At 38.4% G+C, this 24,180-nt stretch overlaps 1 protein-coding gene across 3 annotated transcripts in view; it reads left to right on the forward strand.

Moving 5' to 3' along the window:
• Nucleotides 1–24,180, forward strand: part of NR6A1 (nuclear receptor subfamily 6 group A member 1) — a 205,780-nt gene that overhangs the window by 147,480 nt on the left and 34,120 nt on the right. For all 3 annotated transcript variants that reach the window (XM_027104896.1, XM_027104895.1, XM_027104897.1), the window contains one exon: nt 18,195–18,437. In XM_027104896.1, the coding sequence (XP_026960697.1) occupies nt 18,195–18,437 (243 nt within the window). The remainder of the gene's footprint in view (nt 1–18,194; nt 18,438–24,180) is intronic.

Raw genomic sequence — 24,180 nt, forward strand, 5'->3', positions numbered from 1 at the left:
GGCAAGTTGTGTATGTTTTTACTGAGATAATCATTGTATTTTTATTTAATCTTGGTGAAATAGTTGATGACCTGGTGATCAAAGCATTAAAATGTTTTTGAATAGGTAGTATTAGATGCTTTCTAAAAAAATTAACATACAGTAAAATTGAGGGGTTTTGAAAGGGGTGCATAGTTCTATGAATATGGGTTTGTGTAACCACCCTACAATAAAGATACAAAGCAGATTCATTACCTGCTCCCCCCACCAAAAAAAACTCCTTCAATCCCTTACCTTAATCCTGACCCCCTAGCAATCACTGTTTTCTGTTACTATAATTTTATCTTCTGGACGATGTTCTATGAATGGAATCATACAGTATGTAACCTTTTGAAACTGGCTTCTTTCACTCAGTATAATGCCTTTGAGATTCATCCAAATTGTTGTATGTATCAATAGTTCATTCTTTTTTTATTGGTGAGTTGTAGTCCATTGTATGTTTGTTGATTCATTGACGTCTTGAAGGACATGTAGGTTATTTCCAGTTTGCAGTGATTATGAATAGAACTGCTATAAACATTTCATGTACAAGTTTGTGTGTGAACCAAAGTATTTATTTTCTATGGTAAATAACTAGGAGTAGACTTGATGGGTCATATGGTAAGGATATGTTTAACTTTATGAGAACCTGCCAAACTGCTTTCCATAGTGCTTTTCTCATTTTACATTCTCAGTTGCAGTGTATGAGAATTCTAACTGCTCTAGGTCTTCACCATCACTTGGTATTGTTGTTTTTAAATTTTAGCCATTCTATGGATAAAGAAGATGTGATATACATATACAATGGAATACTACTCAGCCATAAAAAGAGATGAAATCTTGGGACTTCCCTGGTGGTCCAGTGGTTAAGACTTCGCCTTCCAATGTGGGCGGTGTGGGTTCAATCCCTGGTGGGGGAGCTAGGATCCCACATGCCTAGGGCCAAGAGAGCCAAAACATAGAACAGAAGCAATATTGTAACAAATTCAATAAAGACTTTAAAAATGGTCCAGATCAAAAAAAAAAAAAGAGAGAGAGATGAAGTCTTGCCATTTGCAACAATATGGATGGAGCTTGAGGGTATTTTGCTAAGTGAGCTAAGTCAGATGGAGGAAGACAAATGCCATATTTTTTTCACTCATATGTGGAATATATAAAGCAAACAACAACAACAAAAATAAATGAACAAACCAAACAAAAACAAGCATGTAGATACAGAGAACAGAGTAGTGGTTACCAGAGGAGGAGGCAGTTGATAGGGGAGGGTGAAATGGGTAATGGGGATCAACTGTATCGTGACAGATGGAAACTAAATTTTTGATGGTGAGCACACTATAGGGTTGACAGAAGTAAAAATATAATGTACACATGAAACTTAAATAATGTTATAAACCAATATTACCTTAATAAAAAAATTTAAAAAATAATGAACCAAATAGCAAATCTGTTTATAAAAAAGTATTATGTGATCAGAATCTTCTAAAAAATTAGTTCACATGTAATTTTATTTATTAGTTAAGGACTTATATTTGTATAAACATATCTACTGTGGGAATACATAGAAGCAGAGTGGTGGAAAGAATTGAAAACAAAATTTTTTTTAGCCATTCTAATATGTAGTGATACCTCATTGTGGTATCTCATTTCTCTAACAGCTAATGATGTTGACCATCTTTTCATGTTTATTTGCAGCCACATATCCTCTTTGGTGAAATGTCCAGGTCTTTCCATTTTTAAATTGTGGTATTTGGTTTTTCATTATTGAATTTTGACAGTTCTTTATATATTCTGGATATGGATTCCTTTTTGGATGAGTTTTCTTTACAGAAATTGAATGACTGAAGATGGAAAGGGTGTAGTGTGTAGTTATTAAAGCGGCTTGCTTATATTTCCAGATTATTCTTAAATCATAGTTTACGCCTCATGCTTTTACAACTGTCAGACTTTTTCTTTAAGAGCCAACCTGTGCTTTATGACCCAGGGGTTTTTCTCACCGTTCTACAGTGGGTTTTCTCACAATTCTACATTCTAAATTCTCAGAGTTTAGAAATGTTAAACAATTGAATTGATGTACTGTGATTTCCCCGTCTGAAATCCTCTCCCTAGATATAAATTGCTCTTTTGAAAATGAGAAAGGATTATTTCCAGTGAGTGGAGGAAGGGTAGAATTCGATGAGGTCAGAGAATTAGGCCAGAACCTGATCATATAGGACTATATATAGGCCATGGATTTTATTTCATGTGCAAGAGGAAGTATTTACAGTCTAATGAGGAGAATTTTTAAAGACCCGCCCCACCCCGGCCCGCCCACTACATTATAGAATGGATTGGAAAATGGATTGTAGGGAGCCAAGGATTGTAGGGAAACCATTATTAGAATGAATGGTCATCCAAGTGAGAGATGATGGTAGTTTAAGAAAGGGCCGGGGGGGGCTTCCCTGGTGGCGTAGTGGTTAAGAATCCGCCTGCCAGTGCAGGGGACACGGGTTCGATCCCTGGTCCAGGAAGATCCCACGTGCCGTGGAGCAACTAAGCCCATGCGCCACAACTACTGAAGCCTGTGCGCCTAGAGCCCACAAGCCACAACTGCTCAGCCCGTGCACCACAACTACTGAAGCCCACTCACCTAGAGCCCGTGCTCTGCAGCAAGAGAAGCCACCACAGTGAGAAGCCCGCACACCGCAACGAAGAGTAGCCCCCGTTCACCGCAACTAGAGAAAGCCCGTGTGCAGCAATGAAGACCCAACGCAGCCAAAAAGAAATAAATTTTTTGAAAAAGAGAGAGAGAGGGCTTCTCTGGTGGCGCAGTGGTTGAGAGTCCGCCTGCCAATGCAGGGGACACGGGTTCGTGCCCCGGTCCGGGAAGATCCCACATGCCGTGGAGTGGCTGGGCCCGTGAGCCGTGGCCGCTGAGCCTGCGCTTCCGGAGCCTGTGCTCCGCAACAGGAGAAGCCACAACAGTGAGAGGCCCGCGTACCGCAAAAAAAAAAAAAGAGAGAGGGAGAGAGACTGAGAAAGTAGGAAAGCCAGGAGAGAGTGGTATTCTAGAAGCCAAGGGAGGACAATGTTTCAAAAAGGAAAGAATTGAGATGCTTGTCCAATTTCTTTCATTCATCAAGCAAACATTCTTGAGTACTTTTCACTTTATAAGACTCCATGGATAGGCCCAGCAGTGATCAGGACAGATAAAGTAGTCCACTCTATCTCTAAATATATTGGGTTGGCCAAAATGTTCGTTCGGGTTTTTTGTAGGGTGTTACGGAAAACCCGAACAAACATTTTGGCCAACCCCATATATATAGAGTCTACATATATATTTTAAGGATTTCATTGGAAGCTATATAGGGATTTTGAGGGCCCATCTATATTCGGTTACGATATTTAAATTTCAGAAAGTTGCCTTGAACACTTTAACACTCATGATTCCATAGTATTCCCAGTTTCTGTTACTAGAATAGAAGGTTTGGTATGCAAATTCATGTGATCCAGAATAACAATATTATTATAGATACATAGGTCATTTAAAGGCTAAATGAAATGCAGAGGCAACTGTAGTGTAGAGGTTACTTACACAAACATGTGCAAGTTACTTTAATTCTCTGGACCTCAGTTTCTCCATCTATAACGTGAGGATGAGGAACTAGTTTATTTCTAAAGCCTCTTCTGGCTCTGAAATTTAATGACTCCATAGTCCAGGACCAACTAATCAGAGAAGTCACAAATAACTGAGATAATGCAACAAACACATCAACTTTCAATGTCTGTAATATCCTTTTCAGTGACTCCTTCAGTAGCCAGATCACCCTCTAATTGAGTGTCTGATGGTGGAAGCACAGGATTTTGATAGTTGAAAGCTACACTAATGAAAGTCCCTGGGAGTGCCTTTGGAATAAACCCAAAGATAATTTTATATATATACATACTTTCCTAAAGGAGATTTTGATGACTCTGGTTTAATGGTTTGGTATAATTGTACTGTGTATATTTTCACTTTCACAAATCTTTTACGTACTTTAATCTCTTCAGTCTCACAACAGTCCTGAAAGATGAATATCTTTGGCTTTATAGACGAAGAAACTGAAGCTTAGAGAGATTGTCACACAGCTAAAATAGTGATTACCAGGGATGCACAGCTGGGTTGCTTTTGACTTTATAATAACAATAAAAATAAATAAACAAAAAAAAACTTAAAGGGCAGTTTGCTGCAAAAGCTTAATAAGTAAATTTTTAGTTCTCTAACCTAAGCAGCGATCTCCAAAACCAAAAGTAAATGTAGAGGGGAGCAATCAGGCACTGAGGAAAGCCATATAAGCGCGACTATAGGTGTTTTTCTGCACCTGACTGGCACGCAAACCCAGTAGGCCCAGGCATGAGTTAGAAGCTCACTCCGGTCAGTTACCACCTTTCTTCACAGGTATCCTGAATTTTAGAATATATGGGGCACTTTCTCATACATTCCTGTTTAGTCCTCATAGGAACGTTTCAGGGGGAATCACTGTGCTCATTTTACTGATGGGTATCCTGAGACAAAATGGTGATGATATAATAATAGTAATAATAATATCGCACATTTATTGAGCTTTTATTGTGTGCCAGGAACTTAATGTATATTAAGTTTGTTCTAAGCACTAAGTATGTTACATGTATGAACTCAGTCCTCACAGCAACTTTGTGATGTAAGTAGTAGTATTACCTTCATTTTTACAAATGAGGGAACTGAGGCCATACATTTAGTAAATGTAAAAGCTGAGATTTGAATCCAGACAGAGATTTGACTTCATAGCTCATTCCCTTAATCACTATACTTCTAATCATTTCACAAGTCATCATTTCAAGTCATTATGCTGTGCACCTTAAACTTATACAGTACTATATGTCAATTATGCCTCAGTAAAATTGGGAAAAGTTATAAATATAACTTGAATACATTTTGATATTAAAAAATCACTATTAACTGTATTTTTTTTTCTTTTTTTTTTTTTGCGGTACACGGGCCTCTCACTGTTGTGGCCTCTCCCGTTGTGGAGCATAGGCTCCGGACGCGCAGGCTCAGCGGCCATGGCTCATGGGCCCAGCCGCTCCGCGGCATGTGGGTTCCTCCCGGACCGGGGCACGAACCCGTGTCCCCTGCATCGGCAGGCAGACTCTCAACCACTGCGCCACCAGGGAAGCCCCAACTGTATTACTTTTTGATAGATCACAGCCTGAGATCACAAGCCTAGCTTAACCCTCACCAATTTTGTATAAAAGCTGGAAGTACGGATGTGGAATGTGGGTTGTAGGCTTCTATTGAACACCCAAACCTAGGAGGGAAAGCTCATATCATCTTAATAGGCAGGAACATCAGGGTGACTCAGACAAGGCAATAAACAGTCTTTTATTTGGCACCAAGTTCCAGTTTACAGGATGTGAATGAGGCAGCTTAGCAGCAAAACATGAAAAAAAGACTGAGAGATTTGAGTTACTATATACTCAGGACTGATTAATAATATTAATCCATTATCTTTTATGCAGTCATATATATAGTATTATACTGTCACAAATACAGACACCCTAAAGGTGATAAATCCAATTTGCATTCATTAAAAACACAGTATACAGGTCCAGTAATTAGGACTCTGCACTCTCACTGCCGAGGGCCTGGGTTCAGTCCCTGGTTGGGGAACTAAGATCCCATAAGCTGCGCGGCGCAGCCAAAAAATATATACATATAAAAGGGAGTAGGGGAAATACACCCCCTCTGTTACGTACTCATCAATCCACACTAGATTGTGAGCATCATATTTTCATAAGATCCTTACAAGCAGGAACATGTCCAGAGGAGAAGGCAGATGACCAGTGTGATAAGAGGACTAGAAATCCTATACTGTGTAAGTCAGTTTTGGGGACTAGGGATATTAAACTCCGAAGGCTGAAAACTCTTGGTGGAAATAAGGAGGGAGCAGGCTGGTTCAGGTTGGGCAGTGTCCACAGATTGAATAAAGATCAATATGGGTTTTTTTCTTTTTTTGTTTGTACCACATGGCTTGTGGGATCTTAGTTCCCTGACCAGGGATTGAATCCAGGCCCCTTCAGTGAAAGTGCCAAATCCTAACCTCTAGACTGCCAGGGAATTCTCAAGATTGGTATGTTTTTACTACAGGGAGCCATGTTTAAGCTTCAGGAGCCATAGTAACTACTCTCAGCCCTTATGAATCCATGTGGTATAGCACCTCTGGTTCACTTCATCCCCAGCCCTCATCACCACCACTATCACACAGATGAGCAGCTTCTGCTTTTCTAGAACAAGGCCGTCTTACTGGTCACGTTCATAGTTCCAGAGGCACAGAGAAGTCCTCAAATAATTATTTAGTGAATAAATGTCAAGAGATGATTTGAAGTAAGAATTATTAAATAGTGAATCAATGTCTACTTTATACTTCCAAATTCAAAAATACTTGCTTAGAGGCATCATGTGGGGATCCAAGCTATCTATTAATGAAATATATGTTTACGTTTTTTTTCAGAGAAGACTCCTCAGAATCAACCAACTCTTTTTTTCCCTAAATGAACAAGGAATCCTTAAAAGTTCCCATTAACAATCCAAATAGGACAAACCACAAATCTGCAGGTTTTTTTCTCCAACTGGAAAACCTAAATTTGCATGAATATGAAAACTGTTTTCATTGCAAATTGAAACTTGATTCCTAGTTCAAAGATTTCTACGTATAAGAGACTGGAAGGAACTAGGGACTTTGGTCTGAAACTTTATGTTCTTACCCCCACCTGTTGAGTGATGGGATAATATTTTCCCTGAATTCATTTCCTGTGGCATTCAGTTAATTGTAATTTGTGAACCATTTCATCTGTGTTTCCAGGCCTAAGCAGTTAATGGTGGTAACATTGTCTTTTTCCCATCTTTCATTCAGTGACATATAGGGATAATTTCCAAGCATTCAGTTAATATCAGTCTTGTAAATTGCTCGCTTGCTTTCATTCAACTGATGTCATTTTTTAGAAATGTCCTCTGTGGAACTCCATGTGTGGCCTCTGGAAATGGATTTTTATGGTGGTAAGTGTAGAGGAGGAAGAATATATTAGTAGAGGAGAAATCCTATGATTTTTACTTATTTCTGTTTGAATTCTATATTCACAAATGAAATTTTGAGGGTACCTGTTCCCAATTTCATTTCTGCTACACCGCCTGATGCCTTCATTTCAGATAGTGGCAACCTATAAAACCGAGTGCAGTCAGTACTTAGACTATGCAACTGATCAGTGAGTTAGAACCAGCAATCCAGTTGAAACAGATCCCCTTTGTTTTTGATACCCTTTAGCCAGCCAAGTTCCAGATTGTCAGCATAATTTTGGTCTAGTGAGCAGCTGTACTCTCCATTTCTTAAATCTGGCCTTCATCACAGTCTGAAAAGCAGGTTTTGATAAAAATCAGTTTCCAAATGTAATTTGCGTAACCTGAGCCCTTGGAATGGGTAAAATGCTCTTTGTGGGGTTGGGGAGGTATTTTTGTAACAGCAGTGCTGAGTGGAGGTATGACAGTAAGATGCATTTCAACAACAGGTTTTGGTCTGCATTTAACCAAGTTAAGGTAGAACTGGTTGCTAATATGAAGGTACTTAGTGCTCACTCACAGCATGGTAAGAATACATCTAGTTACACAGATTTTGTTGTGACTCCAGTTGTTTCTTTGGTTAAAAAAAAAAGAAAGGCAGCAGCAGCACTGAGGCTCAATTTTGATACGTACCATCCTTCTCTTCCTGTACCCCACCCCCATAGGAGGTAGTTTGTATAATGGGAAGTCTGTCTGGAAAAGTAGTAAGGTTGAGGTTCAGATCCATCACTGACTAGCTGTGTGACCTTGGGTAAATCGCTTTCCTTTTCTGGCACTAGGCATGTACCTTTATCTTTTTCTTAATAAAAATAAAATACATAAGAAAAATTTTAATGTTTAATTTTTTTACATTTCATTACTTTTTATTTTGAAAGTATGTCTGGATTACAGTTCTTAATCCTCTTAAAAGGCTTTATTCTTATGTTTATCTTCTTTAAATGCATATGAATTTCTCCTGGTTAAAAAATAAACATTTGCTTAAATCTGTTGCTTCTTCCTGCAAAATGCTTCTCTATCACTCTTGGAGTGATAATAAAATACTAATTTTATATCTTTACCACTCAACCTGTTTTTAACTGAATCTGATTTTTGTTCTAACCAGTTCACTGAAACTTCTCATCAGTGATCTTTGAGCCTTTTCTTATTCCTCACACTTTTTGACCTGCATTGTGTTTGACAGTGCTCTTCTTCTTTGTGAAACCCTTTTTGTCCCTTATCTTTCTCACAATCATGGGTTTATATTCTACCTGTTTCTTCTTTGATCATGTCATCTCACTTTCTTTCCCTAACTTCTTACCTTCCCCTCTCTGTGTCTCCATTTTACCTTCCGGCTACTTCTCCGCACATCCCCTTCCTCCTTGGAAGCCATAGCTTCAACCCTCCCTTGGGTTGATGACTCCCAAATCCTTCATTCTAGCCTGAACCATTGTCCTCTAAGTAACTGCCTTTGGAAGACTTCTGTTTGACTTGCCCATCATCCTCTGTTAAACTAAAGCCATTGATTTTTGTCCCTCACTTAGCTTTTGCTTTACTCTTTTCTATTAGTGATATCACATTTCTCACAGCCACCTTGGTTTAGAACCTTGAGTTCATTTTTTAAACACTTTCCTATCCCGTCCTCCCCTCATCCCCCCTCTGGAATCTAGTCAGTCAACAAGCCATCTCTAGGGCTCCTGTGCTTTCTTTTCACTTCCATTCAGCCATTCCTTTGTTATCATTCCTGTTACCTAGATGCCCATGCCATCCATCTTGTGGCAACCTGCACATCATTGTGAGGTTAATATTCCTAAAAATACTGCTTTGATCCAGACATACCTCTATTTTAAAATCTCAGTAGCCTTTTATCAGTAGGATAAAATCAATTGCACTCTGTTCCAAACTAGCTTTCTGGACTTATCTCTGACCATTCCTCTCTACTTAACTATAATATCCTATGCAGTTCCTTCAAACACACCTTACGTTTGTGTTCTTTCATTTTACTATTGATGATGTCCTTTTCCTTTCCTGAAGTGCTCTGCTATCTTTTGTTTTCAACCTTTTTATTGTGAAATATAACACTTAGAGAAAAGTAAATAAAACACAAATTTACAGCCTAATGAATTAATATAAAACAGGCACCACTCAAATCAAGAAATAGAACCTTGACAGGATCCAAAAGCTTCTCTCCACCCCAGCACTCTCTTCACTCTGTGTCTCTTTCCCCTCTATTGCTTGTTTGTTATTGTTGTTGCTGTTGTTGTTTTAACTTACTTAATACAAATGGAATCCTACAGTATGCATTCTTTTTTTCCTGGTTTCTTTTACCCAACACTGTTTGTATGCGTCATCTATGCTGTTGCAGTAGTTCAAATACCTTTACTGCTGTAAAGTATTATATTGTACGAATTACACTGTTTATCTACAGTAAGTTGATGAATGTATGGTAATTTTTAATTTGGGACTTTTATAAAGCATGCTGCTGTGAACATCCTTGAACTTGTCTTCTAATACACATGTGCATGTATTTCTGTTGGGTATGTACTTGGGAATGGGTCATAAGATAAGGTGTATCTTCAACTCTAATAATGACACACTTCCATAGTAGTTGTACCAGTAAAACACTTCTGCCAATGGTATGTGAAAGTTAGTTTTTCCAAATTGCCACCATAGCTTGAAGTCATTTTTAATTTTTAGCCATTCTAATGGATGTGTAATAGTGTATCACTATGGTTTTAATTTGCATGTCTTAATTTGCATGTCTTTGATTACTGATAGGTTTGAACATCTTTTCATAAGTTTATTGATTATATGGATAGCCTCCTTTGTAAAATGCCTGTTCAGGTCTCTTGCCCAGTTTTCTACTGGGTTGCTTTTTTCTTATTGATGTAAAGGAATTTTACATGTTCTGGATGTGAGCACTCTAGGTTGTGTGTATTGCTTATATTTTCTTTCACACTGTGGCTTGCCTTATCACTCTCTTGAAGTTCTTCATTTTAATGTAGTCCAATTTTATTAATCTTTTCCTCTATGTTTGTGCTTTTTATGGCCTGTTTCAGAAATCTCTTCCTATCCCAAGATCATGAAGATATTCTTCTTTATTATCTTCTGAGTGGTATATTATTTTGCTTTTTTTTTTTTTTTTTTTTTTTTTTTGCGGTGCGCGGGCCTCTCACTGCTGTGGCCTCTCCCGTTGCAGAGCACAGACTCCGAACGCGCAGGCTCAGTGGCCATGGCTCACGGGCCCAGCCGCTCCGCGGCATGTGGGATCTTCCCAGACCGGGGCACGAACCCGCGTCCCCTGCATCGGCAGGCGGACTCGCAACCACTGCGCCACCAGGGAAGCCCTTATTTTGCTTTTGATACTTGGGTCTGCTATCTACTTGGAATTAAATATTTTGCATGGGGTGAGGTAGGATCAAGTTTCTTTTTTTTTTTTTCCATATTAGGTATCTGATTGTCCCAACATTGTTCATGGAAAAGAATTGTATTTTCCTCACTGCTCTGCAGTGCCACTCATATCATAAATTAAATATCCATATATGTATGATGATGTTGTAGGATTCTCCATTCAGTTCCTTTGGTCTGTTTGTCTACCTGTGAGCCAGTAAAAGATATCTTAATTACTATAGTTTTAAAATGAATATTGGTATGTGGTAGATAAAGTCATCTTATTTTTTCTTAAGTATTTGTGCTATTTTTGTTCTTTTGCATTTACATATACATTTAAAATTAGCTTGTCAGGTATACGCACACAGACACACACACACACAGAACTGGGATTTTGAATGGAATTTTACTGACTGTAGATCTTTACAATAATAACTCTTCCAATCTGTGATCATAACATACCTGTCCATTTACTGAAATCTTCTTCAATTTATCTTAGAAATATTTCACATTAAATAAGTATATTAAAATTTTTACATAGAGATCTTAAATGTCTTTATTAGATTGCAACCTAGGTATTTTATATGTTTAGGTATGTTACCTAGTTAGGTATGTTTATATGCTATTGTAAATGGCATCTTTTGAAATTTCATTTCTGTTTGTGGCTGGGATAGGAATATAGTTAGTTTTTGTATTTTTTTTAAAATTTTACTGTGCTTGCTAGAACCTCCAGTACAATGTTGAATGAAGGTATTGATAATGGGCCATCCTTGTCTTCTAATCTCAAAAGAAAAGGTTTTTTAAAGCATTTCACCATTAAGTATGATATTTGGTACAGGTTTGTTTAGATAGTCTTTATTATATTAAGCAAGTTTATTTTCTATTCCTAATTTGCCAAGAGTTTAATAATAATAATTTGATATCTATCAAAGCCTTTTCTTTTTTTTTATTAAAGCACTATTTATTGCTTTTAAGATGGATTGTTTTTAAACAAAATACTTTCCAGAATGTTTCATAAGTTGCAATTTTTTATCAGGTTCTGATCTTACAGGAAATGTATCTTTAATAACAATGGCACAACTGACATTTATTGTATTTACTGTATATTAGGAATTGTATTAAGCAGTATAGTGTAGTATGAAAGGTCTCAGATCCTAGTTCAAGATTGTCTGCTTAGAATCCTGGCTCTGCTGCCTACTAGATAGCTAGGTCCTGTTGAGGACCTGGGGCATATTTTTTTATCCTATGTGTGCCTCAGTCTTTTACATCTACAAAATGGGGATAATAGAGTTGTGAGGAATGAGCGAATTATTATATGTGACACATATAGAACAGAACTTGTTACATAATAAGCACCAGGTACATGATGGCTGTTGTCATATACCTATAATCGTTTATTCCCTAGCAACTGCATGAGGTGAGTACTATTGTTATCTCTATTTTACAGTTGATAATAAGACTTAAGAGAACTGAGTTGTGTGTCCACAGTTAACAAAGCTAGGATGTGGCAGAGCTGGAATTCATACCCAGTGTGTCGTAACCACAAAATCAGTGTATTTTAAACTTTTTACAATTTGATCCATAGTACATTGTAATCCACTGCACACATGTACACACAGACATAAAATGCACACACTTTAATTGAAAGGAAGTTTTCACAATATTCACCCTTACTACATGTGATGCACTTTGATATTTTCTTTCACTTCTTCTAAAAATGCTAGTCGTGATGCTATGGGTTATGACATAATTTCGAAAACACTGCACTAAGCCATAGTATTTATTCATTTATTCATTCATTCATTCATTCAACAAGATGAGCTTCTTCTGTGTAGCAGTCATGGTACCAGATGTTACTGTTAATGGTTTTGTTTTTTCTTTTAATATATTTATTTATTTATTTTTGGCTGAGTTGGGTCTTTGTTGCTGCACGCAGGCTTTCTCTACTTGCAGCTACCGGGGGCTACTGTTCGTTGCGGTGCGCAGGCTTCTCATTGCAGTGGCTTCTCTTGTTGCAGAGCACGAGCTCTAGGTGTGCGGGCTTCAGTAGTTGTGGCTCACAGCCTCTAGAGTGCAGGCTCAGTAGTTGTGGTGCACGGGCTTAGTTGCTCTGCGGCATGTGGGATCTTCCCGGACTAGGGCTCAAACCTGTGTCCCCTGCATTGGCAGGTGGATTCTTAAGCACTGTGCCACCAGGGAAGCCCACTGTTAATGTTTTCGATTGAGACTTAATACTGCAGTATAATCTTGGTTAGGTGTAACTAAGGGGTCCTGCCACTTTTATAAGACAAGAACCTCAGTATTGTAAAATTCTGGTCAGATTGACGACCAGATAGATTCATTTATAAATATCCTTGTATTCATTTACTTTTTGTTCTTGCTAAATGATGTAGAAACAGGAACATCGATTTGTGTGAGCGGGCGCGTGTCATTGGTACCCTGAAGAGATGTTGCTAGGGCTCTTACCTGGTTCCGATTGTTATTAATCTTCTAAGCCAACCATATCAGCTGCTTATTCATCATTTTCATTATTTCCTTTTAACTTGATGTTTCTGCCTCTGAAGATTAATCTGTGTTCATAGTGACCCTAACCGAGCTGTGTATTAGCCCTTCTCTCTCTACACAAGAGTGTTAATGTGTGAAGAAATGAAAATTATATGATAGTTCCTGTTACCTGCCTTAGAATCATTTCTGATTAAAAATAAATTCTTAAGATTGTTTCTAAGTTTTGAAAGACTATAGCAAAGACAAGCATGTTACCTTCCTTTCTAACAATGCCCATGTGTGGTTACATTTATTTCTCATGAGTAACCAGCAAGCATCCTTGAGAACATCTTGCAGGAGAAAAATTCTGGGCAAATCATGACTGTTTTACATATAGAGGGGTAGGACATAACTTGATGTTGTATCTGTGGATATTTCTGGGTAACTTATCTTGAGTTAGTCTTGCTGAAGATTAGTAAACTATATTGGCTATTCTGGAAGTGAATGAGATTGTTTTGAGGAAAACCCAAGTTAGAGGTTTCTAGCGCCAAAATTGAGACATTACTTTATATGCCAGTTGTTTCTTCTGCTTATACCCTCCTCTCCTTTCACTTGTCTAACTGATAGGCATACTTCAGAATTCACCTCCTCTAGGAAATCTGTTATTACCTTACCCTGCCACCAGACTGACTGAATACTCCTCCTTTGTGCTAGTGGAATTTTTCAAGTTTTTTTAAGTTAGAAAAAAAAAAGACAGTCAACAATATTGTCTAGTACTTTAGAGTTCATAAAGCTGTCTCATTCTAATACAGACCATGAGGAAGCTAGAGCTCCATGTCATTTATAGGTAATCTGTTAACTCATTGATTCTCACAACAGTTCCTTGAAGAAGGTAGTATGATCCACATTTTATATAGACTAGAAACTGAGGTACCTCTGGAGAGGTTAAGAAGCTTTCCAAAGTCACACCGGAAGTAAGTCATAGAGCCTAGATTTGAACCCAAGGATTCTGACTTTAGAGACCAAGTTCTTAATCTCTATGTTCTACTGCCTCTGCTCAGAAGATTTTGGAGAGCTGACAGTTGTCTCTTTCCTTTCCATCATTGAGTTGAGACTTACCTTGCCATGGGGCCCGAGTTCAACTCTACCTCCCCACCCAATCCTCTTCCCTTGACTGCCAGGCAAATCTGTTTACCTAATGCCAGTCTTCTCAATTAAAGTTTAAAGTTCTTAAAAACTGTCTTAGTGTTCACCCTCCTCTCTTCTCTTACTCATGGGGAGGAGAGCAAAAGAGGAAGTTTCCAATAGTTTTTACTTTAATGTTTGATTTTTTCCCCCTTCATTCATCAATTTTCAGAATACTGAATTGGTGTCCTAGAAACCTCCAGTGGTAACTAATGAAGTTTTTCTTTTTAATATTATTATGAACTCATTGATTTTTATATCTGAAGTGTTTTAATCCATTACCATCATTCTTTTTGATGCATAGTCTGCTCCATTTAAGGCCAATGGGAGGCTTTTATGTTGCTCCCTGTATCCTTTTGACATAACCCCATTATTAGTCTTGGGTAGTACAAGACTCATCTTGTATACATTCTGCCTCAAACCTGAAATCAACCATTTCTCTTAGGAGTCCTGGCTCCTGTTCATAGGAAATGGTATTTTTAGAGTACACTGTCTGAGCCCTTTTACCTTCTAGTATTCCTGATCAAGACAAACATTGAACTTCTCTGATAAATTAGTAAGAGTCTTCTCTCCTACTGTTTTTTAACCCATTGCTATTTTTGTAGATAGCAAGCTGCCTTGTTCAGAGTTTTAAATACCTATCATTTTTCAAACCCTCAGATTTTCATCAACAACTCTGTCTGTTATCTTACTGAGCACTACAGTTACTAAGAGCCATAGTTTCTACTTTGTTTTTGTTGCTATTGTTTCTGTTGGTGGTGTTGTTTTATATATATATATATATTTTTTAATTCAAGTATGGTTGATTTACAATATTAGTTTCAAGTGTACAACATAGTGATTCAATATTTTTGTAGATTATACTCCATTTAAAATTATAAAATATTGGCTGTGTTCCCATAGTCTCTACTTTGAAGTGCTTATTTGCCTGATTTTTTTCCCCGTTATATTTTCAGGTAGACTAACAGATTAAGAACATTGAATAGATTAAGAGTGCTATATGGTTATGAACATCTCCTTTGTGTTGTTAGGCTCACTAGTAAAAGAATACTGTAGATGTAATGAATCTGAAATTTCAGATTTCATGTGAGGAATATAACATGATATCCTTATGTAAAAGATAGACAAATTTCAGTGAGGCATATAACATGATATCCTTATGTATAAGATAGAGAAATGTCTGGCCTAATTAACAGACAAAACTAGTTGAACAGCTGTTTCCAGCTGGTTAATTTGGTTAAGTCAGATTGAGAAGGGGCTCCAACAGCTTGCCTGAGGCCACATTTCTGTTGAATATTGTTTTAAGGTTGGAAATGAAAATGATCTAATATTGACCATACAATATTAGAGAAAAGGAGGAGGAGTGAGAAATAACTAATATACTGGGTGGCAGGACTGGATCCCCAAAGAGTTCCATAGACCAGAATGACACATAGAATTTCTTATATAAAGATAAATTTGATCAAAGACAAGTGTAAAGTCCTACCATTGGGTTTAGAAATCCTACACTTCCCAAGAATGGAATAAGAAAGACATGCGTTAATGTTAATATGTGATAAATACTTCAGGATTTAGATGTCTGTGAACCAGATGTGAATTAAGTGTCGGGGGGGATTGGAAATACATCAGTCTCAAAATCAGAAAGTCTTGAATTCTAATTTCAGTTCCACTCCTGATTATATAACCAATTAAATTTCCTTACCTCTTTAAGCTTCATTTTTTTCCCATTATAAAATGTGTAGCATTTTTATAGCATAGCATTGATAATTATAAAATACTATGTATATACTGGTGTTGATAGCTGCAGATACATAAACAAAACTAATTGAGTCTTAAATTGAGAAAATCAAACCATTTAGTTCTGGATACTTTGTTTTACGAGAAATTTTGATACTATATGATTAAGAATAAGAAATAGGAGAAGAAAAATTAGGAACCCCACTTATCTTTAAATCTCTGAATGGTTGGTATATGAACTAGGCTAGGTTATACATTTATTTTTTGCCCGTGAGCACGTAACTCAGGGCAATGAGGAAAGCTTCAGGTTAATAGACTCTGGCTCAGTGTAAAGAAAAGCTTTTGAACCATTAAAACTATCTAAAACGGAATGAATGGAATGAAGTACCTTACTGAGTCACTGGATATGTGCAAGTAGAGTTCCAACCCCTTGTCTTGGAATATCGTAGAGGGAGTTCATTTCATGCCTCAGATAAAGGTCTGTTGGAGCCAATTTCTAAGGCCCTTTCTTAACTCTTAAGATTCTTGATTCTGTAATATGGGGATAAAGATACCTCTCACAGTCATTGAGATGAATAAATAAGACAGTAAAAACTTCTTGAACACTGCATGGTACACGCTTGGTACTCACCGAATTTTCTTTGCCGTATCTATAAGATAAAAATAATCCATGCCCTGGTCTTGGTACAAGTGAGATAATGAATGTAAACATACTTTAAATACCCTTCAAGTCCTTTATAAGAATCAGAGGTGCAGAAATCTCTATCTGACATCTGGACAAGCACCATTTGGGACAGTTTGCTTCTTTCTGTTTGTTCATTTACAAAGGGAGACCTTGGCTTTTTTTAAGCTGTGTGTGTGTGTGTGCGTGTGCGTGCGTGTGTGTGTGTGTGTGTGTGTGTGTTTCCCAAGGGAAGGGCCTGACTTAACTGCGTAGAATGGATAGATTTGCCTTGCCGTGGCCACAGAGTATGTTGGTTAGGTACATAGACTTTGGGGGTTCCAGCCCTAGTTCCCTTTCTTACTAGATGGGTGACTGTTGAAGAGTGATATTACCTCATGAGCTTCATGAGTTTCCTCAGCTGTAAAATAAGGGTACCTCAGTTAGGTTTGTTGTGATGATTCAGCACAATAACACGTGTTAGGTGCTTGGCACAGATCAGAATCTTTGCAGGAGGTTTCTTTTTTCCTTTTTGTTTTTTTAATTGAGGTATATAGTTGATTTACAGTGTTCAGGTGTACAGCAGAGTGATTTGGTTATATACATATTTAGATTCTTTTCCATTATAGGTTATTACAAGACAATGAATATAGTTCTCTGTGCTACACAGTAGGTCCTTGTTATCTATTTTATATATAGTAGTATGTATCTGTTAATCCCAGATTCCCAGTTTATCCCTCCATCCTCCCTTTCCCCTTTGGTAACCAGAAGTTTGTTTTCTAAGTAATATAATATGTTATTTGTCTTTCTCTGCTGGAGGTTTCTTGGACCCGCTACCAAGGTCTGACATAGTTCACCAAGGCACTTTTTTTTGTCATATGCCTGTTCTTTGGCAGTTGCTTGGTCCAAAGTGGAATTTGCTTGGTCCAAAGAGGAAGTGAAGAGCTATATTCCAGCCTGAATTTCTGCTTTGACTAATTTGTTTGTTGCTAGACAGTGAGTTCCTTGACTATGGGGATTATGATGATTTATTTCTGAATACCCAATACCTAGTACAGCGCCTGGACACAGAGTAGATGTTCTGCTGGAATGTAAGCTTCACCAGGGTCTTTTATTCATTGCTGTATCCATGCCTTACAACAGTGCCTAGAAGAGAATAGTTGCTCAGTATATATCTATTGGATGCGTGGATGGCTTAGCTGGGCATGGAAGCTTCTTCGCTTGTTAATAATTATAACTATCATTTATTGGGTATATACCATATGCTGGGCACTTACATACATGGTAAGTAATCCTTACCACCTTCCTACAGGGTAGAAGTGACGGGCTGTTGCTAAAGAAGGTAAGGGAGAAGGAGGAGTCAAAGATACCTTCCAGGTTTCTGACTTGGTTACTGGTCCAAGTGATGATGAAACTCAGAGGAAGAAATGTGAGTTCTTTTTTTAGTTAGGCTATGTTTGTGGTATCTACAGGTAGATGCAGGAGTCTGTTCCTACAACAAGGGCTTTAAAGATGCCACCTCTTTGCCAGTTAGCCTGGAGAGGGTAATGTTCTGGGTCTATCCAGGGTTGCTAATTTTAGATCTGCAGGCTTAAAGCCATTATTTCCACTGTGTTCTAACTTGCATATGTTCAGTTTCTGTTCCAGATGATCGGGCTGAACAACGAACCTGTCTCATTTGTGGGGACCGCGCCACAGGCTTGCACTATGGAATCATCTCCTGTGAGGGGTGCAAAGGGTTTTTCAAGCGGAGCATTTGCAACAAGCGGGTATATCGGTGCAGTCGTGACAAGAACTGTGTCATGTCTCGGAAGCAGAGGAACAGATGCCAGTACTGCCGCCTGCTCAAATGCCTCCAGATGGGGATGAACCGGAAGGGTGAGTGGTGCTTGCGGCTCTGCTACCCACACTTCACCCATCACTTTATCTTTAGTGTCAGCCATTAAGCCTTGGAGCTACTCATTTCCCAAGCCTGCACTTGTACTGTGTACTCATAACCCAAAAATGAATCTTCCTACAGGGATCTCCCAGATTAGGTGGGAGAAAAGACTGGTGAGATGTTAAGGATCCTGTGAGAATGAATGCACAGGGTCCATGTGACAAGACCCCAATTAACAATCAGGTACTAAGTAGGATTAATATACTCCACTAGTTCTTTTTTCAGGTCATGATGAAAGGAAGCAGGAATTTTATATGAAATGGCAGGAAGGCAGTAGGTCCCCTGAATGTGTTATCATTTTGTTTGGTATAAGCATGGCATACTCAGGTTGGGCATACCCAGAAATCTGCATCCAGGTTGGTGAAGAATTTGGGATTTATTGGGAAGTTTTCCAAGAGCCATTAGCCTAAGATGATATGAATAAACCAATATTCTAAGGGGGTTAATCCAGAGGGCAGCTTTGAAGAATGGATTGGGGTGGGGGAAGCAGAAAAAACACTTAGAAAGTATTTAGAAGAGTCCACAAGAAAGGTATGAAGGATCTGAAGGAGAGGAGGAGGGGAAAGTAATGGCACAGATGGGGAGATGTGGGAGAAGCTCACCTGATGGGAGTTGGTGACATACTGACTATTGGGCAGTACCAGAGGTTGAAGCTGATAATTCGAAGTAAAGTAAATTAATTGGGGCTTCCCTGGTGGCACAGTGGTTGAGAGTCCGCCTGCCGATGCAGGGGACACGGGTTCATGCCCCGGTCCGGGAAGATCCCACATGCCGTGGAGCGGCTGGGTCCGTGAGCCATGACCGCTGAGCCTGCGAGTCCGGAGCCTGTGCTCCACAACGGGAGAGGCCACAACAGTGAGAGGCCCGTGTGCCGCAAAAAAAAAAAAAAAAAAAAAAAAAAAAAAAAAAAAAAAAAAAAAGAAAAGTATATTAATTAATAAAAGAATGGGGCAAAATGTTGACCTTGGTAGGTGCTGAATTTGAAGTACCTGAGAAGGACACACACATAGATGTCCACTAAGGAAGTCGGATTGGAACTGAGCTGAAAAGTCCTGCTTACAAGTAGAAGTTTGTGGAGCTATTGGCATAGAGGTGGTAAAGTTTTGTTAGTGGGTAGAAGTCACCCAAAGAGAGAACTTGGATACAGAAGAGAAAGAGGGCCAATGTCAGAACTTTAGGAGTATTCTCATGGAGGGTGGAGAGCCTTGCAGTGTAGTTCAGTAAAAGAATAGAGGTTCAGGAGGGGAGAGGTTGGTGACAGACTAGCTCTGTGACCTTGGGCAGTTTGCTTTATGTCTCTGATGCTAAATCTTACCTTTAAAATGGTATGATAATACTTAACTTTCAGAGCTCTGTAGAGGATTAAATATGACTATGTATATAAAATACCCAGCGAGGTATTAAGAGCTCATAGTAGTAGTATGGGGTGGGGATTAGTCAGATTTAATGAATTGTTCAAATTGGTTTTGTAGCAGACACTTCAGACTGGTTTTTTAAATTGTGTATGGGATAATAAGATTTTTTTGAAAACTTGCCTATTATGAAGAGAGGTAAGAGAGATATAGAAGGGCATTTAGGTAAATATAGGTCATTTATAATTTACTTACAATACTAATATTTACTGAGCATTGTGTGTACCAAAAAGTCTTGTATACTTTCTATGCATTTTCTCATTAAATACACACAACAACCCTATTGTTAACTATTACCCTCAGTGTACAGAGGCAGCTTAGGGAGGTAAAATGACTTACAAGTAGTTGGATTAGTGGTTGTTGTATTGACAGTTAATAATTTTTAAAATGTAATTTGTTATTAATCAAGCAAAACTTGTACCTAACCAGATGGACAACACACTGCTTCACATGTCTACTGTATGGGATAACTAGTTGCGTGTTGGAATGTGCTATATTTACTGAATGATAAAAACATTTAATAGGGCATTTAAACTGTTACCAACTTTGTCCCCTGTCTATGTTTCTAACCTCATTTGTCCAGAATTTACTGTACCTCAAGCATGCCTTGCACTGTCCTGCCTGTGCTAGTTTCCTTCTGCTACCTAGAAATCCTCTCCCTTCCCCACTATCAGTTTACTCCTGCAGAAATCCTTACAAGCCACCAAGTAATGTATTGAAGAGAGAGTCTGGTCATCTGACTTGGTTTTGGTCTACAGTTTTCTCATCTTCCTTTGTTGCCTTCACTGAGAGTATTTTATCAAAGCATATTTATGAGTTGCTTTCTTGACTACTCTCTCTGATGAATCGTCCTGCTTATTCAGTCATGAGTGTGAGATTCTGAGGCTTTCAGCCAAACTTGCCTCTTCCAGGGAGGAAGAAGCTTACCCAACATAACCCCTCTAACCATAGCCAGGAGAAGATGACACATGAGGTGTGAGGGATGTAGAGCTGCCTTCCTAGGCCCGTTTGCATGCAGAGCAGACAGGCTCAGTTGCATGGTGAAGGCTGCGTCTCAGAGAGAAACCCTGCCACCTCCTGGTTGGTGCTGAGAAAGCAGAATTAAAATTGCAGTTGCCGCTGGAGTATTTTTGGGGTGATGGAACTATGGTGTTTGACACATAATTTTATGCATCTGTCAAAAGCTATAGAACTGAGCACCACAAAAGAAGTGAATTTCACTGTATATAAATTTTTTTTAAGCAACCAGTATGGTGGGCAGGGGTGGAGAGAGACTGTAGCATTTAGCAAATGAGTCTAATATTACAAATAAATCACATAGCCACACTGAAGGGAACGAGGAAGAAAGGAGCTGGCCTTGGAAAATAGCGTTTTGACTGTATGCTGTTAAAACTGAAGACAAAAAGAACTGTATACAAACAAAGCACTCTGGTTTATAAATTTGATTCTCTCAAGGTTATGGTTTAGGAATTCGTTCACTACTTTGTTTGTATACTAGGGTTGAACAAATAAGGAAATAAACTGTTGATAATGAGAGTTGGGTTTCTCACATCAGGGAAAGAAGTTATAAATCAGGAAAGGGGAAGGCTAGAATGAAACCTCTGGTACTAGATTGGAGTCAGAGGTTATTGTAATATGGAGTCATGTTTAGATAGATTAAAAAAACATAGATGTGTGTGTAGATACATGAGTTGGTATACATACATATATTTCCTAGCTCAGCCATTGAGAAGGGCTAGAAGCAATGACACCCCCAATAGTAACGAGCACACCTAGCGTCCATATCTTGGTTTCTAAATATCAATAAAGGGAATCAGAAGTCCTTGGAGAACTGGTTGATTTTAGGGCTGAGGCAGGGAATATATAAGATGAGTCTGGAGCATCTTGTGGTGCCGGAAAGTTAGAAGGTGCTATATATATATATATATATATATATATATTAGTTTATAACCCAAAGAATAAAATATCCATGAGTTCATACTGATAAAATGAACTGAATAAATAGAGGAATGATGATTCTTCCTTACAGAGGAATTCTAGTAAGTGTTGAAAAAATGAGGGAAATAGAAAATCACCATTAGAACACCATAGTAGTTGCTATAGGCAAGATCCACTGATGGATGCTAAAATAAGAGAGCATGGGTTTAAACAGAAACAGAATATTTAGAATAGTCTCAGACTATTTAGTAATTACAAAGAGAAAAATGGTACATTTCAGTAGGAAATTCTGACAGATATCACTTTAGCCAAAGGATCAAGAGTAACATCAGTGTGTTTACATTGACATCATGTACCCCCTGATATGATCACTAAGAAGGGCACGCATATACATATGCACATATACACACACAGGGATGGATAGATTTATCCCCAGTCTCATCATGAGAAAACATACAAGCCCAAATTGAGCAATATTCTTCAAAATAACTGGCATTCTACAAAATACTCTCCGTAAGTGTCAAGGTCACAAAAGATAAGGAAAGACTAAGCAACTGTCACAGATTGGAGGAGACTATGGAAACATAACTGCTACATGCATTGTGAGATCCTGGATTGGATTCTGGAACAGAAAAGGGACATTAATAGAACTGGGAAAATCTGAATAAAGTCTTTGGTGAATAGTGTTCTACCAAAGTTAATTTTCTAGTTTTGATGAATGATCTATGGCTATGTAAGCTTAGTTAACAGAAGGGGAAGCTGGGTGTAGAGTATACGGGAATTCTCTGTACTGTTTTTGCAATTGTTCTATAAATCTAAACTTAACCTCAAAATTTTAAAAATTAACTGTTAAAAAATACAGCTGTCACGTGTGAGCCTACACTCAGCCTATGCCCCCCATCTCTGGACATAGATATCTTTTCAGACCTTGAACTTGGCTGGTAAGGAAATTAATTAGCAAAGCAATGAGGGAGATTTAAATAAGTGTGGTGAGTAGAGGCTGGGCCCTTTCTGTCCGTCCCCACTACTACACCAATACCCCCGAAACACATCCTCCTCATACATCTTGCAGTCTTTAGGTAAAGTCGGGCTCCTCAGAATGATTCTCAAGACCTCTGGCATCCCTTCCCTCTCCCTTCTGCTCTTCCCACATAATCCAGTTCTCCAAGAACTTGGGGATATTTCATGTTTTGGGGGCTTTGCACATTTGGTTTCATCTTCCTGGAATGTTCTACCCCCTCTTCTTCACCTGACTATATATACTTTTCATTCTAGACTCAGCTTTTATTTGTAACATCCTCTAAGACGCCTTCTCTGACACCACCCCCCACCATATAACCCTTTTGTGCTTCCATCGCCCTTTTTTGCTCTCTGCATAACGCTGATCACCTTGTGCTCTTTGTCTGTGTACTTGTCTGTTTCCCCCACTGCCCCCATTATTAGACAGTGATCCTCTCATGGGCCATGACCAAGTCCTACTTTTCTCGTGTCCCAATTAGTGTAGGATGCTTCCTGGTTTGATGAATTGACTGTGGTGGTGGCGGGGGCAGGGTAGGAAATGGGATGGGAGAAATATTGTTAAAATCATCAGAGGCAAGAGGAAGCTACACTGAGCCACATGGGGAATTCATATCAGTTAAGTAATTATGCAAAAATACTTAAAATTCCCATAACTTTGTTGTCTCATAACTTGCTAGATAACTAGTTCAAAAGTGAAAAGGTTAAGGAAAGCTTGGAGGAGGTTGCTGTTTGTAGAACGACATTGTTGAGACAGTGATCCTGTGGCATTGCCGTATCACTTTACCAGGATAAAAATGGAGCACCGAGAAATCTCAAGGAGAGATAATATTTGAGCAGAATCTTGAAGGAATAGAAGTTCAAGCTCCTTACAAACTTAGAGCTTTGTAAAAATGGCTCCCGCTTCTGTCCCTCTCTCTTCTTCCGTGTGTGTGTTCTTAACTATTTGGGAGTAAGTTACAGATTTCATTCCCCTTTCCTTCTAACATAACCACAGCACTATTATCAAAATCAGGAAATTTAACATGACATAATACTATTAACTAATTGCAGACCGTATTTAGATTTCACTTGTTATCCCAATGTCCTTTGTAGCAATTTCTATTTTCTCATCTAGGAGCCAATCCAAAATCACACATTATATTTAGTTCTTAGGTCTTTTTAATCTCCTTTTATCTGAAGTAGTTCCTCATTCTTTTCTTGTCTTTAATAACATTGTCAATTTTTAAGAAAACAAATCATTTATTTTGTAGACCGTCCCTCAATTTGGGTTTGTCACTTTCCTCGCAATTAGGTTGCGGTTATGCAGTTTTGG

Source organism: Aethalodelphis obliquidens, unplaced genomic scaffold (assembly GCF_003676395.1).
Source record: "Aethalodelphis obliquidens isolate GAN/ISIS:26980383/991018 unplaced genomic scaffold, ASM367639v1 scaffold7, whole genome shotgun sequence".
NCBI classification, from domain to species: Eukaryota; Metazoa; Chordata; class Mammalia; order Artiodactyla; family Delphinidae; genus Aethalodelphis; species Aethalodelphis obliquidens.